Source organism: Astyanax mexicanus, chromosome 6, assembly GCF_023375975.1.
Source record: "Astyanax mexicanus isolate ESR-SI-001 chromosome 6, AstMex3_surface, whole genome shotgun sequence".
In the NCBI taxonomy this organism is placed as follows: Eukaryota; Metazoa; Chordata; class Actinopteri; order Characiformes; family Acestrorhamphidae; genus Astyanax; species Astyanax mexicanus.
The window spans coordinates 57,386,802-57,402,117 of NC_064413.1; the positions used below are offsets into that span (position 1 = coordinate 57,386,802).

At 37.1% G+C, this 15,316-nt stretch overlaps 2 protein-coding genes across 4 annotated transcripts in view; one reads left to right on the plus strand and one right to left on the minus strand.

Annotated features, from left to right (window-relative positions):
- The first annotated feature begins 896 nt into the window (after positions 1-896).
- Positions 897-11,125, plus strand: LOC103044375 (NACHT, LRR and PYD domains-containing protein 12). Its single transcript, XM_022686320.2, has 9 exons — positions 897-1,126; positions 3,308-5,305; positions 5,930-6,103; positions 6,230-6,403; positions 7,072-7,245; positions 7,600-7,773; positions 8,074-8,247; positions 8,445-8,491; positions 9,303-11,125. Exons 2-9 carry the CDS (start codon positions 3,348-3,350, stop codon positions 9,842-9,844), a joined length of 3,417 nt encoding a protein of 1,138 aa, XP_022542041.2. The 5' UTR covers positions 897-1,126; positions 3,308-3,347; the 3' UTR covers positions 9,845-11,125.
- The window catches only part of LOC103045201 (liprin-alpha-3), a 51,395-nt gene continuing 46,877 nt past the window's right edge, over positions 10,799-15,316 (minus strand). For all 3 annotated transcript variants that reach the window (XM_049480390.1, XM_049480392.1, XM_049480391.1), the window contains one exon: positions 10,799-14,967. In XM_049480390.1, coding sequence (XP_049336347.1) covers positions 14,915-14,967 — 53 coding nt within the window. In that variant the 3' untranslated portion in view covers positions 10,799-14,914. The remainder of the gene's footprint in view (positions 14,968-15,316) is intronic.

Genomic DNA, 15,316 nt, shown 5'->3' on the forward strand with positions numbered 1-15,316 from the left:
TATTGTAAATGTACTACTTTGTGAATTGATTAAACATATTGTGTACACCTTAATGACACTGGACAAAATACACTAAAGTGCGCCTTAAGCAGTATTTAATGACACTACATATATATTTTTTACTGTTAACACAACGTATAATTTAAAGCATATTGCTTAAAATACATTTTATGGAAACACAGATAAAAAGTATATTTATATATGTGTATTTTCAAAAAATATATTAAAAAGAACATTTACCTTTAGTATTCTTTACCTGATTTGAACATACTTCCTTTTTTACTATATGAGACTTGAGTTGCTCTGTGCTATATATTAATAATTGCTTTATAAAATGTTAAATATTTCTAATAATAATAAGAAAAAAAGAAGAAGAAAAATAAAAGAGTAACAACTAAAAAAACACTCACAAATCATTACACCACTTTTGCAGGAATTATACTGTAATATATTCTGTTTTTTCACTGATCATAGCAAATGCTTTTTTCTATTTTTTTATTATTAGAGAATAAAATATTTTTAAACGCAAACTAATATAACAATACACAGTATGTTATTGTATATATTACACTAATAATAATATATTTCTAAACTAAAGGTTTTAAAATAGAATAAATTCGACTTTATTCACATTTTAAGCTTGTGTTTAAATGCTGGTTTTAGACAGACTTTGGGCTGAATATACAGTAATAAAGGTTATTGTTCTTTAAAGAGATACAGATTCATTGTTTTACTGTGGATTTATTTTACTGATCCACTTTATTCACCGCTCAGTCTGTGAGTATAACACTGAGTAACAGGAGAAGATACAGAGCAGGAACAGAGGAAGCCCCGCCCACATTTCCCGGAAATCTTTAGTCACGGAATCTGATTGGACCTCAGAGATTTTACCGGCAGTGAGTAAGAGCAGCAGTATAAGGGCAGAATAACAAGAGCAGAAGGAAGTGTAGAAGAAGGTGAAGAAGAACAAGAGCAGGAGAAAAAGAGCAGACGGAGGTGTAGAAGAACAAAAGCAGAAAAAGGTGAAGAAGGAGGTGTAAGGAAGTGTAGAAGAAGGAGGTGAAGAAAAACAAGAGAAGAAGGAAGTGTAGAAGAAGGTGAAGAAGGAGAGATCAGATCTGTCACGGTAAGATCACATATAACACCCCTTATATATATATACTGTATATATATATATATATATACCCTGATTACTAGATAAATCTGTGTTTATTGAGAGTTTATTTTATAGTAAAGTTACAGCAGATTGTTGTTTTGTTTGAGATTAAATGTGTAAAGTTTAGGAAAGTGAACTGGTTTAGCCGCACCTTCTCCTGGAGATTGAATTCTGTATAAAACTTTGATTTAACCCTATAGAAATCTAACTCAATATTTTTCATGTGATGTTCGTTGTGATGCTGGTGTCTGAAATGTATTGGTCTTTGGGGAGCTTCAGGGTGATGATCATTAATGTCATTAATGTTATAGTTGATTCCTCTTCCTATCCAACGTTAGGGATAGAGAGTAAGATATTTTATGAGTGCACTTTTTACCTGATGTTATGTGTTGTGTGTTTAAATCAGGCACTCACATATCCCAGGAATGGGTGGACCAAAGAAATTAGACAGCAGCATTATTTTTTTTGCTAGGACATTACCTGTTAAGCATTACCTGATTTTTCAATATCTATGGTCATCTATGGTACATTTTAATTTTATGTGATGTATGTTGTAAAATTAAAGAATATACCCAATGTTAGTGATGGTGTTACTCATTTTAACGTTAGTGTTTTAGCATTAAGCTGCTGGTTCGCTGCTGGTTTAGTTTGTCATGGTTTGGTTCAGAACTGGTGAGCAGCGGGTCTATACTGGGTTTATTGGTTCTCTAAACAGGGCAGTTTCCAAATGATTAACATATCATGGAAACTCTTTGAAGAATGTAACCAGACAGGAATTAAGCCTAGTCTTAGTCTACATAGCATTCTAAATAGAGATTTTACATTAAAATTAAGATATAGTTTACAGCTAAGAATAATCTGACACTTTTATATATATATTTCAATATTTATAAATGACACTACTGCACTACTTTTGCACTTTTCACATATATTACTGTTGTAGGTAATCATGTTCTTGCTTGTAAATAAATTACCATGTCATATATAACTGTAATCATGTACACATTGCAATCTTGGTATAGAGGCAACAACAATTTAGTTTTTTTATATTTGGTTAGTTTATTATTAGTATACTTAGCGAGGAGCAAATAAATAATTTAACTGTAATTGTAACAGTGCAGATGACAAACACTTTCACTTTTGCTTTGAAATTTAAGATTAAGTGAAATTAGTCGAGCTACTCCTTCATGAGGAGAACATCTAGCAAGCTTGAGAATCCTGAGAGGTTTATGGCAGACCTTTTCTTCAGTTTATTTTTGCCATTTAATGTTTAATAAACCATGAAAAATGGTACAAATGTTTGCAGTAAATGGCATTTAATGAGAAAAATGTGCTAAAATGAAAAACAATGTATCTTGATAAAAGAATTGTCAATTGCAAAAAAGGGGAGGGCTTTTTAAGTCATTGTTTCCAAAGTTTTCGAAATGAATGCCCAAAAAATCCTAAAAGCCTTTGTCTGTAGTAAAGCAGTTCTATTATTATTTTACATTTCGATAGACAGAAGTACAGGTTCAGGTAGACTAAGATTTTTCACTGTGGGATTAGGAAGAGACAAAAACATTTATAGTCTGTTACTTAATCAAATAAGCTATGCATGTCTTAACCTAATCTATGCATATTATCATGGATCAGGTATCAGCTGTTATTAACCAAACCCAGTTCCGATCCTTTGTTTCTACCACTGTGTTCTAGTTCAGTGATCTCTAGTTTTACAGAACAACCTTATGAACTTCGACCACAATACTGTGATTCTGTAAAACTTACGTCATTTGCATTAATGAAGATAATAAAATACTCCTAAAGCAAATACCAATGATTATGGATTTATTAGTGTCAGTTTTACACTATTAGGCATGGGGGGGGGGGGGGGTAGATAAAAATGTAATGATATGTTAATTAAAAAAAAATTATATCACTACCCAATGTGAAAAGCCCATATTCAATTCTGAGTATAAAAAGCAGTAAAACCTCAATGCATCTTATTCAGTTTATGTAGGTTATAGCTTAAATGATCCTTTATTGCCACTGTACAGTAGCACTGCTCCACATTTAACCCATAGTATACAATACACCCCCAAAATACAATGCACACCAGTGACTAGGACTTTTGTCTCCTGTGTTAATTGTGTTACTTTGTTTGATGTTTAACAGACAGCGCCCCATAGAGGAAGCACAGCAGATACACACTTTGATGGAGCGATCTGAAGAACTCCCAATGGATTCTTCCCAACCAGTGGACGATGTCCTGCAGAGATTATTAGAGAGACACAAAACCAACATGAAAGAGAAATATGAGCATTTATTCGAGAGCATTAAAACAGAAGGTGAAAAAACCCTCCTGGAAAAGATTCATAATCAGTTCTACCTCATAGAGGGAAAGATGAAATGGGTAAAAAATATTCATGAGGTTTTACAGCTGGAGACATCACAGTGGAAATTTGTAAGGAAGACACCAATCGACTGTGTTGAAATCTTTAAAGATCTTCAAGGTCTTAAAGAAGAAGTAGAAGAGAATGTTGCAGCTGAGACAGATAAAAGCATTGGAGAAGCAGAAGAATCAAAAACAGAAAAAGAAGACGACAAGGGACCAAACGAAGAAAAAGATAAAGAACCAAAAGTTCAGAGACTCAGAATAGTGCTGACTAAAGGAATCGCTGGAATTGGAAAAACTGTCTCTGTTCAGAAGTTCATTCTGGACTGGGCTGAAGGAAAAGCCAATCAGGATGTAGATTTCATGTTTGTTCTTCCGTTCCGGGAGCTGAACTTGATTAAAGATGATCAGTACAGTCTTCATGAACTTCTGTGTGTCTTTCATCCTGAGCTCAAAGATCTGGATCCAAAGATCTATGATGTGTGTAAAGCTGTGTTTATATTTGATGGTCTGGATGAAAGCAGAATTCCACTGAAGTTTCGAGAGTGTGAGGGAATATCTGACTTCACTGTGACATCATCAGTGAGTGTTTTGATGACAAACCTAATTGAAGGTAAATTGTTTCCCTCCGCCCACATCTGGATCACCTCCCGACCAGCAGCAGCCAATCAGATCCCTGCTGAGTTCATTAACCGTGTGACAGAAATTCAGGGGTTTACTGACCCACAGAAGGAGGAGTACTTCAGGAAGAGAATCAGTGACCAAGACCAGGCCCAGAAAATCATCTCCCACATTAAAACAGCGAGGAGCCTCCACATCATGTGCCACATTCCCGTCTTCTGCTGGATCTCATCCACTGTGCTACAGAGAATCATGGATCAAGACAGTGATACAGAAATCCCTAAAACTCTGACTGAAATGTACTCCCATTTCCTGCTCACTCAGATCAACATGAAGAAGGAGAAGTATGAGGAGAAAGATGAGAGAGATCCACAGAAACTGCTGGAATCCCACAGAACCATGCTTCTGAAACTGGCTGAACTGGCTTTCAATCAGCTGATGAAGGGCAATGTGATGTTCTATGAAGAGGACCTGAAAGAGAGCGGCATTGACATCACTGAGGCCTCAGTGTATTCTGGGATCTTCACTGGGATCTTCTGGGAGGAATGTGTGATTTACCAGAGGAAGGTCTACAGCTTTGTTCATCTGAGCTTTCAGGAGTTCCTGGCTGCTCTCTATGTGCTTTATTGCTACCAGAACCTGAACATGGAGGTTCTGCAGATGTTTAAATCATGGCGCGTGGAATGGTCTGAGAACGTTAAACTGGAGGAGGTTCTGTGTGGGGCTGTGTATAAAGCACAATTCGAAGAAAGCAGACATCTCGATCTTTTCCTTCGTTTCCTGCTAGGCGTCTCAATGGAGGCCAACCAGAGAATCCTACAGGGTCTTCTTCCACACATAAAGAACGGCCCAGAGATAACCACAGAGTTCCTCAAGAAAATGATAAAAGAAGAACACGTCCCAGTAGAAAGCGGCCTCAATTTCTTCCTCTGCTTGAATGAAATGAATGACCGTTCTCTTACCCGAGAGGTTCAGGAGTATCTGAAACCAGACAGAAGTTTACCAGTAGGTCTCTTAACTGCACAGTGCGCAGCACTAGTCTATGTACTTGTGAACTCGGGTGAGGTGCTGGATGAGCTGGATCTGAGGAAAATTGATACAGAACATGAAGGCTATTGGACAATGATCCCTGCTGTCAGAGTCTGCAGAAGAGCTTTGTAAGTATATTTATTTATAGAGTTTCCAACAAAAGTGAGTACATGTCTCACATATGTGCAAATATATTATATTTCTTGATAGGACAATACTATAGAAATGAAACTTTGATATAACTTAGTCTAAAGCTTGTGCAGCAGAATAGATTCTCTAAATATCTGCAACACAAGTGACCACACCCCACAGTGAACATGTCCAAATTGTGCCCAAAGTGTAAATAATTTGTTTGACCACCATTATTTTACATCTCTTGCCTTAAATCTCTTGGGTATGGAGATCACATTTGGAGGAATGTGAGGGGTGTACTCACTTTAGTTAAATATTGTATATGAAAAGTACTGAAGATGAATGGTCAAGTAGTACCTTGGATTATTGATCAGTTTATACTGTAAATTATATATACCCAAAAGATAATGGGTTTACATCCAGTGACTGTGAATCCATGCTTAAAGTCACTGAAATCTCACTTGTTTCTTATTCTGATGGTTGAAATGGGTTAAAATTTGAAATTACCTTTGGCTTATATTTGCATAAATTTTATGTTTTGAACTGCTCACCTTGCTGGTGTACCTGATTTACCGTATTTTTTTAGAATATCATATACTGTGTTTATTGTTCCTTTGCAGACTACTTGACCGTTTTCTCATAAAAGACTCCTGTAAAATCATCTGTGCTGCTCTTCAATCACCGAACTGCCCACTGAAAGAACTGGACCTACGCTACAGTACCCTGCAGGATTCATATGTGGCACCAATATGTACTGGGATGAAGAGTTCCAACTGTAAACTAGAGACACTGAGGTGAACATTCTCTCTTAATGAATTAATTAATAAGAAAAAACTATGAATCCAGTGTATTTCCTGCATTTTTAGAAATTATATTTGTATTTAATTATGTTTTTAATTGTGTTAAATCTGCCTTTGCAGACTAGCTGCATGTCGTCTCACTGCAAGTTCCTGTGGAACTCTGGCATCAGCTCTACAATCTCCAAACACCACCTTGATAGAGCTGGACCTCACTAACAATGACCTGCAGGATTCAGGAGTGGAGCTGCTCTCTGCTGGACTGAAAAGTTCACATTGTAAGATGGAGACACTCAGGTAAATGTTTATGGTAACTTTTTATGAGCCATTAGGACATATTTACACTGATATGTTATATCATGGGACAGAAACCAATGTCATGTCCCATTGAAACCAAAGAATTCTGCACTGACCTGTCAGATATGTAGGCAGGGTCTCATCTCATAAAATAGTGATTGCTCAATCACAGCAGTTCTTTGAGGATCTTGGAAGCAACGGTATTAATTGAATGAATAAAGATGAATAAACTAGATGCTTCATATATCCAAAGTAAGTGTTTGAATAGAAATGTAGGATCCCATATTTGTTGAACTTATATAACCTTATAGAGTACAGAGAATGGTCCAAAATCCTTTTTTGCATTGTTCATAAGTCTACTATGTAGCTAGAGGTAAGTTTTTATGTAATTTCTATGAGATATTAAATTCAAATGGCTCACAATGTTAATAGCCTGGACATTTGAAAATCATTAACTGTGTTAAATAAAAACAATTGTTTGTGTGTTATTAGATTAATATGATTGCTTTCGTATATATTTGACTTAATACAAATCCAGGTCTATCCAAATGTCTACCAACATTTTTTCAAACAGAATTCCCTGAGTGTCATGTTTAACCTCATACATCTGTTTTACTTGTTTTTAAATGCAAATACAAAATGACACTAATGAATGTCTATATTTGCAGACTGTCAAAGGCTAATCTCACTACAAGCTCCTGTGAACATCTAATGTCAGTTCTACAATCAGTAAACTCCTCCCTGAAATATCTGGATCTCTGTACCAATGAACTGCAGGATTCAGGAGTAGAGCTGCTCTCTGCTGGACTGAAGAGTTCACACTGTAAACTGCAGACACTCAGGTAAGATTCAACACTGATTATTCAATGTTGGCATCCAGCAGTTAACATCAACTTAACAGCAACTTAACATCTCCATAATTCTACAGTAATTCTGGGTTTTGTGTACAGTGAGTCATGCAGATATTTAGGAACGGCTCTCAACCCCACATTTTATTTCCAATGTTGTGCTAGCACTAAGCTAACAGTTAAATCTATCAGTTTGTTCTCACTGCAGATTTAACAGTACATCAGTACATCAGATGCATGTATGTGTAAAGTACATATATATATAAATGTGGGAGATCTGAAGGTGATTTATTTTAACTTTTTTCATAAGTCTTATGCCTTTTGTCTGTAATTGTTCTCACTTTTTAGGCTGGGTGACTGTAAGCTTGGAGAAAAAGCTTGTGAAAGTCTAGGATCAGCACTACAATCAGTAAACTCCCCACTAAAAGATCTGGATCTCAGTAATAATGACCTGCAGGATTCAGGAATGGAGCTGCTCTCTGCTGGACTGAAGAGTTCACACTGTAAACTGGAGACACTTGGGTAATTTAATGTAAATTATATCTTCAATTATAAACATCTCACCAACATGTAGGCCACTGCTCATTATAAAAAACGCTGGATACAGAGCATTTGGACAGGGTTGAATGCATTGGTCTTAAAGAGGAAGGTATCAAAATAAGAAAATAAAATATTTTTTGATATTTAAAATTAACCTGCCAGAACTAATTACAACAATTTGTATTCATTGTGTTCTACATGTTTTATTATTGTTTGTTTTGTCAAATTACATGCTTGCTGTTTGTGTTTTTTTTTAAATATCATTTACTCCTTCATCTGCAGATTGTCTGGTTGTATGGTCACAGAAAAAGGCTGTTCTTCTCTGGCTTCAGCTCTGAAACCGAACCCCTCCAAATTGAAGGAACTAGATCTGACATATAATAACCCAGGAGAGTCTGGAATGAAGCTGCTCTCTGATCTACTGGAGGATCCAAACTGTCCACTGGAAAAACTACAGTGAGTTACCAACTTCCTGTTATTAAAATCTGACCACAGATAAACACCTACAATACAGTTAATACAAGTGTTTAGTTATTATGAGCTAGGTGTGCCATTGAGAAAAAGGTGTCTAATTAATTGGACATACAGTAAAATATAGGCAACATAACTTGCAATCCAGTATATAAACCTGTGTTTTCTTCTTTCTTCTACAGAATGGAACATGGGGGCAAGTGCAGGATGGAACAAGGAGTGAAGAAATGTAAGTTTGGTGTTTATATTCAGGGTTGGGTTACATATTTTATAATAAGGTAGTGGTGGTGATAATAGATCAAATTCACTTTATTCTATAAAATGTTTTTAAATTCAAAATAATACATTTAAATTTGATCTTTAAAATCAGAACAGTATAAATTTCCAAGATAATCACTAATGAAGGAAGTCTGTTAACCTCTATATATTGCCCATATTGTAAAAAACAGGTCTTTTTTGACAGTCAATGAAACATATTTTAACTCTTTAGTGGAAAACACGTACCGTTTGCTGATTTGAAGAAAAAATTGAGAATCTACTGACTCTGTTCTATCATTTTACACATTTTATCATTTTGTGGCAGAGCTGCTGTCGTTCCAGGTCACTTCCACTGTGTTAAAATAGCACTGAGTTGGCTGTGGAATATTTACTAGAAAGAAAATTTCACAAATGGACTTGTTGCAGAGGTGATGCATTCTATCACAGTATCACGCTGGAATTCACTCCTAAAAAAGTGACCTATTCTTTCACTAATGTTTGCCAGCTGATTGCTTTTATACACCTGTGGCTGTGATTAGAACACCTGAAATCACTTATCTGAATAGGTGAATGAATACCTTTGTCAAAAAGTGTACCAAGAGATTCAGTGTGTAGATGTAATGTGTGTTATTTTCAAGATAATGGATAATGGAGTGTGGAAGAGCCTTACAAAACTTGCAAAAAATTTCAGGTTTAAATCACTCTAGTGTTAAACTAGTAATTTCCCTGTAATTATGAAATGATTATATCCTAAAATCTGATTTGTTTGATTGTATATACAGGTGCCATTGAGCTCACTCTGGACCTAAACACAGCACACAACCATCTCTGTTTGTCTGAGGGAAACAAAAAGGTGACGCATATGGGGACTCCACAGCCGTATCCAGACCATCCAGAGAGATGTAAAAGCAATCCACAGGTTCTGTGCAGCGAGAGTCTGACTGGACGCTGTTACTGGGAGGTGGAGTGGACTGGGAGGGTTGGGATTGCAGTGACCTATGGCAGGAAAGGACGTGGTGAGCACTGGTTTGGATGGTTTGGGAAGTTTTATTCTCTGACCTGCCATGACGATGGGTACGGTAATCAATGCCACGATCAGCTCAGTTTGTGTACTGGATGTATTTTTGACACCCACCCGTCTGAATCTCGCAGAGTAGGGGTGTATCTGGATTGGCCAGCTGGTGTTCTGTCCTTCTACAGAGTCTCACCTGAGGACCAATCACTGACCCACTTACACACCTTCAGATCGGCCTTCAGCGAGCCGCTCTACGCCGGGTTTACAGTCAACGATAACTCTTCAGTGTTACTGTGTCAGGTAGAATAACCACCTGGATCCTGAGAGATAAGCTGGAGATTGGTAGTACCAACTCTTCTGCACAGGATGGATGTTCATATGTGAGCTAAGGACCATCCAATCAAAGTCCACATTTTAAAGAGCTCAAGTATATCAACTAAGTGAGTGAGTCTCAACAAAAGTCACAAATTCTGTAATAACGGATTTCGTTTTTTGTGTACTTTTTATATAATGAGGCTTTAAATGTTTTTTTTTTCTGATGTCGATATTTTGTCCCACCCCTAGTCCAGATTATCAGAAAGCAATCTGACTACAATCTAGATATGTCCCGAACCAGATTTGGGTTGGCAATTGGAACATCTGCAGCCTACCATCTGAATGTGTATATGGAAGGCAAGACAATAAGAATTAAACACAATGAAAAGAAAGCTGTAAGACTCATCCTGTGTCTTGGAAAATATGTTAATCTGTTTCATCTGAACTCTTTATGAAAAAAGCTCTTTATGAATATGAACTTGTTTTCTTTGCATTATTTGAGGTCTGAAAGCTCTGCATCTTTTTTGTTATTTCAGTCATTTCTCATTTTCTGTAAATAAATGCTCTAAATGAGAATATTTTTATTTGTAATTTGGGAGAAATGTTGTCTGTAGTTTATAGAATAAAACAACAATGTTCATTTTACTCAAACATAAACCTATAAATAGCAAAATCAGAGAAACTGATTAAGTGCTCTCAGTTTTTTACAGAGCTGTATGTACTGTAATTTATACTTTTACTTAAACATGATATTTTCTTAATTGCAGTACATAAAAAGGTGTATGTGTGATACAAACTGAATAATCAAATAATCAAAATTTACTGATTATTTCCTCATTTCCTGTTTGAGATGAGTGTAAAGGCTTAGGCATGCAGTTAGCACCATGAGGAATGTTAAGTAAAAAGTGACGAAAGACTAAAACACAGAAAGACACCAGCGTAGTCATCTCATCATTGCTCTTATTCTCACTTCTTTACTTGTTTTATCCAAGTTTGAATTTGTGAGTTTCAGAATACAGACAGTTTTTCTTCATTTTTATGATATTTTTTTACAATGACATTTCAAAGACAAGCTTGATAGAGGCTACTTTGCTCTGCTGATTCACAATACTACATATAATTAAGCACAATAAGTATTCCTTTTGAATTATTACAAAATATACAGTATTGTACCAGGGTTTGTAGTAAGTGAAATGTTTTATATTTAAGGGTTTCAAGCATTCAGCTGTAAAAGATCAGTCCGGTTGGGAGACTGTATTAAATGTTTGGAGGATGTGGTTTATCTAATAGTCCTTTTGTCACACACACAAACCTACACACACAAAACTTGAATGTACAGTAAGAACACCGAAAATAAAAAGCTTACAGGAGTTTACCCCCCTCATTTTCATCACAGCCACTAATGCCAGTTTTCACCTATACATATCAGAGAAGACTATTATTCGAGTAGTTCAAAATATGCACACGCTACATCAAATGTCCTTCGTTATAATCAAAATAAAATTATTCTAAATACGTTCTTCCCAATTGTTCACACAGTTTCTGAACCTGCAGCTCAGAACTAGTTTTCTTTCAGGCACAAAACCACAAAAAAACACAACTCAACGCAACTTCACACAGTCCAGCCCCCAGATAAAGCCCTAATTCAGGTTAAAGGCTAAGAAAAAAAATCTCAAAGGTTTTATTCTTTGCCTGCTGAGTTAAAAAAACGTATGTACATAAAAGTACTGTAAACATGCTCATATATGTATATTTAATACATATACATTTTGTTTGATTAACTGAACAACAAAAACTGTGCAGACTGTAAAAGTCTACTCCTACCATGAGTCAGTTATTATATTATTGTACTATAAAATAATATTATAGTTTTATTTTATGCATTTTATAATTTGTTTGTCATCTTTAATCGTTTCTATCTTGTTACTGAGAAATTAATGCCCTGAAATAAACTGAAAGATCTGCTTTATCACAAAACATTATGGGCAACTTTACAGAGGAGCCTGTTCAACCTTTTTTTTTTTTTAGGTAATTTCGGTCATTTTAAGGCATGTATTCACCAAACCAATTGGAGCGTTACAGGCCAACTAGAGATACACAACCATTAGAAAAACCATTACCTTTACAACCATCACAACTTTTGGCTGTGTGTCCACCTGATGCACATTTTCAGATCTTGTAGGAACGGATGCACTGGGAGAACCTTTTAAAAATCATGTAGACATGCATCCAGAAAAGAAAAAGCTTTTAGAGGCTTTTAGGCTCATATCCACCAGAAGAACCATCGATCCATAGGTTCAGGAAACCCAGGAACCCTGTTATTTTCTTCTGCATGGTAAGTTCTTGTCTGTAGATCAGGTGAAGCTTACTGTTTTTCACAGAAACTTCTCACCACTATGAAGTTAAAATCTATTATTAAAATAGAAATGTGGACTAACATTTCCATAGATTTAACACTTTAGGTATTTGGCCTGGATTCAAAAGTTTGTCTTTAAAACAGAAAATGGATGAAGCAGCAAAAAAAAAAGAAGATAAATCTTGAGTTTTCTCCATGTTTGCTGTGTTGAGGTTCTTTAGTTGCTTGCTGAATAATATTTGAACATTTCAGTTCCTCAAATGGTTCTACAGTTCTTTAGTTCCTACAGGGTTTAACAGTTCTGGAAATGTTTAGCTCCTCTGTGGTTTCTGGAAGGATTTTGATTCTTAAAAGTCTCCAGAAATCTTTTGCTCGTTCTGCCCGTTCTTGGGCTCTCTATTTCCTTATAAGGTTGTTTTTTCCCAGTCGTGTCCCAATTCACCAATAACATTGGATCCCGCGTGAGGAGCGGTGTGTTTTTGGCTTGGAAAATATCGGGCCCGCAGCTAAACTTAATTGCCGACCCCTGGTCTATGCAATCTACAGTACTGGTTTTCCTCTTTTATATTACACGTAGTTGGATGACATGAAGGGTTTTCGTGACCTGCTGTGCACTGTATCATTTGAGGTCACTTCAAAAGAAAGGCATTTTAATGGGTATATTTGCAGTAAAATTTGGGAAAACAGGTCGTGACGTTAAGAAATCACTTTTGAAGAATTCGCTCACACTGTGAGACAAGCGACTAAAATTTCTAGCATATCAGAAATCCCTTATCGTGTCTGACTGCTCATCCGCAGCTTGGTTTGGACAGTTAATCAGACAGTGCCTCCCCTCTCACACTGCACGACAATCAAGGCATGATGTAGCTAAAAATTAAGTTACATACTACCAGATTGGGCTTAAAATCAGGCTAAAATCACACGGTTTCCACCTGGCTTTACTTTTCCGAATGCTCTGCAATATGGCCCAGACTGAATCTACCAACTACCTGAAGACTGTGCAGCCAATCTACCTGACTAGGGTTTGTTCTCCAGTCCATCACTGACCACAATCTGATCCTGATCTTCTTCTTCTTCTTCTTCTCCTCTTCCTTCATTTCTTTTTTTTTTTTTGTTTTTTTTTTCTGATTTTTCCCCATTTTCTCCCAATTTGGATATCCAATTGTCCCACCCCTTTGTGCGTCCCCATCACCGGTGACGCCCGTGACCTTTGGGGGATGCAGACGAGCACACGCCTCCTCCGACACGTGTGAAGTCAATCACCCCTTTTTTCGAGCTGCTGCTGATGAATCACTGCCTGAGCAGCATCACAACGCGCTCGGAGGAAAGCACAGCGGCTAGGTTCCGATACATCCGCTCACAGACGCCTCGTGCCGCCCAGCGCCACCTTGAGTGCGATGGGGAAAGAGCGCCATCTACCCACCCCAGAGGGAGCAGAGACAATTGTGCTCCTTCTAAACACCGGCAGCTTGATGGCAAAGCTGCATGAGCGGGGGTTCGAACCTGCGACCTCCCGCTCTTCCTTCATTTCTGATTCTACTCTCATTGTTTGGCATACAAAAAAAACTGTGCTCACGTACGGCCTTCCGAGAAGAGCCTTCCAATTGCAACCCTAAACAAACCTACAAATGGCAAGTTGTGCAGATGTTTGAGTTTAAGTTAAGTGCTCAACAGTGCTACCTTTCATTCAAGTATGCCACCGAAGCTCGCGGATATGCTGTACTCTTCCAGAGCTTCAGAATCAGAGTGTGTAAACAATTGGGGAAAACGATGACGCTGAACAGGCTGCTTAACACTCACATACAAAATAACTATTACATTCATGTACCTACCGACAGGTACGGGCTGAGACTCGGCAGGAGTTCGAGTTCAGCCCCGATCCAGGATTAAGGTAAGACCTACCGTTTCTCAGGCAGTTCTGCATACACAAATGCAAACACACAATTGCACACACACGAAATACATTTCTGCATCAGTTTGTACACGGTTATTGTAACACACCACTCGTCTGCAGGCCTTTCCACAGAGATTTACGTCTTTGTCGCTCTTTTCTTCACCTTCTCTTTAGCTCCTGTTGGTGATCCGTTCAGCTCGTCTGGAGTTCGTATGGCTTTAAAGCTGCAGTTCTAGACGTTTTCCCTCAGTCTGGGTGTAGACCTGATTCCTGGGGTTGGGGTTCGGGTAAGTAAACAGCCTCCAAACCCTTCAGGAAGTCGTAACTCATAATCAATCATGCGTCCGTCATTTTCTTCAAGAGCGTTAAACATCCAGAGATTCCCACAGGTAAAATAGACCAGTTCATCTTCTTTATACTCCTTAAAGTGTGCAAGATAGCTACTGAATTACCAGTTCAGCACTTCCTCCTCCGTCTCCAGATCCAGTTCAGTGTTCAGTGCTCGGTTTGGACTTGGCATGTTTGAGAGGTGGATAATGAGCATTCTGGTCCTCCTAAATATAAATGTGTTTTACTGTTTTCAGCCAAGACCTTTCATAATTCACAATAACATCTCAAAATGTGAATCCACGATCTATAACCAGATCCACAGTTTATTCAGTATGTCTTCAGACTCGGCGTAGAGTTTCGATACGTCTCACTTTCTCTTCTTTTGCGGCTAAACGTGTATTTATGGTTTCTTCTTTATGATCTTGCTTGTTCTATTCCCCGCTTTCAGGTTTTAAAGGGAGAATTGCATTGTGGGTGATGTAGTTCAGCAGGAGTACGTCCTCACTGAGCCCGCCTCTCCTCGGCAGGTTGGACTAACTAAAATAAAAAAAAGAATAACAGATATAAAAACTGTGTGATTAACATCAACCTTCTGAACAGATACTGAACAACTGAATTGAAAAATGTGGAAACGCTGAATAAAAGCTTCTGAATCAAAGCTTTTAATAATGTAAACCAACAAACAAGCAATTATTATAGTATAATGCTTATCTAGGATATTTAAAATTAAACAGAGAAGTAGTGTTTTTTACTCTTAATTCTAATAAAAAGTAATATTAAAACAACAAGGCTCTATTAAAGATATAACGCTAAATGTTGTAGCTTAAAATATACTGTTAAGTTGATTCATTAATTCTTGTTGAAGCCAGAAAATATATTTTTAACC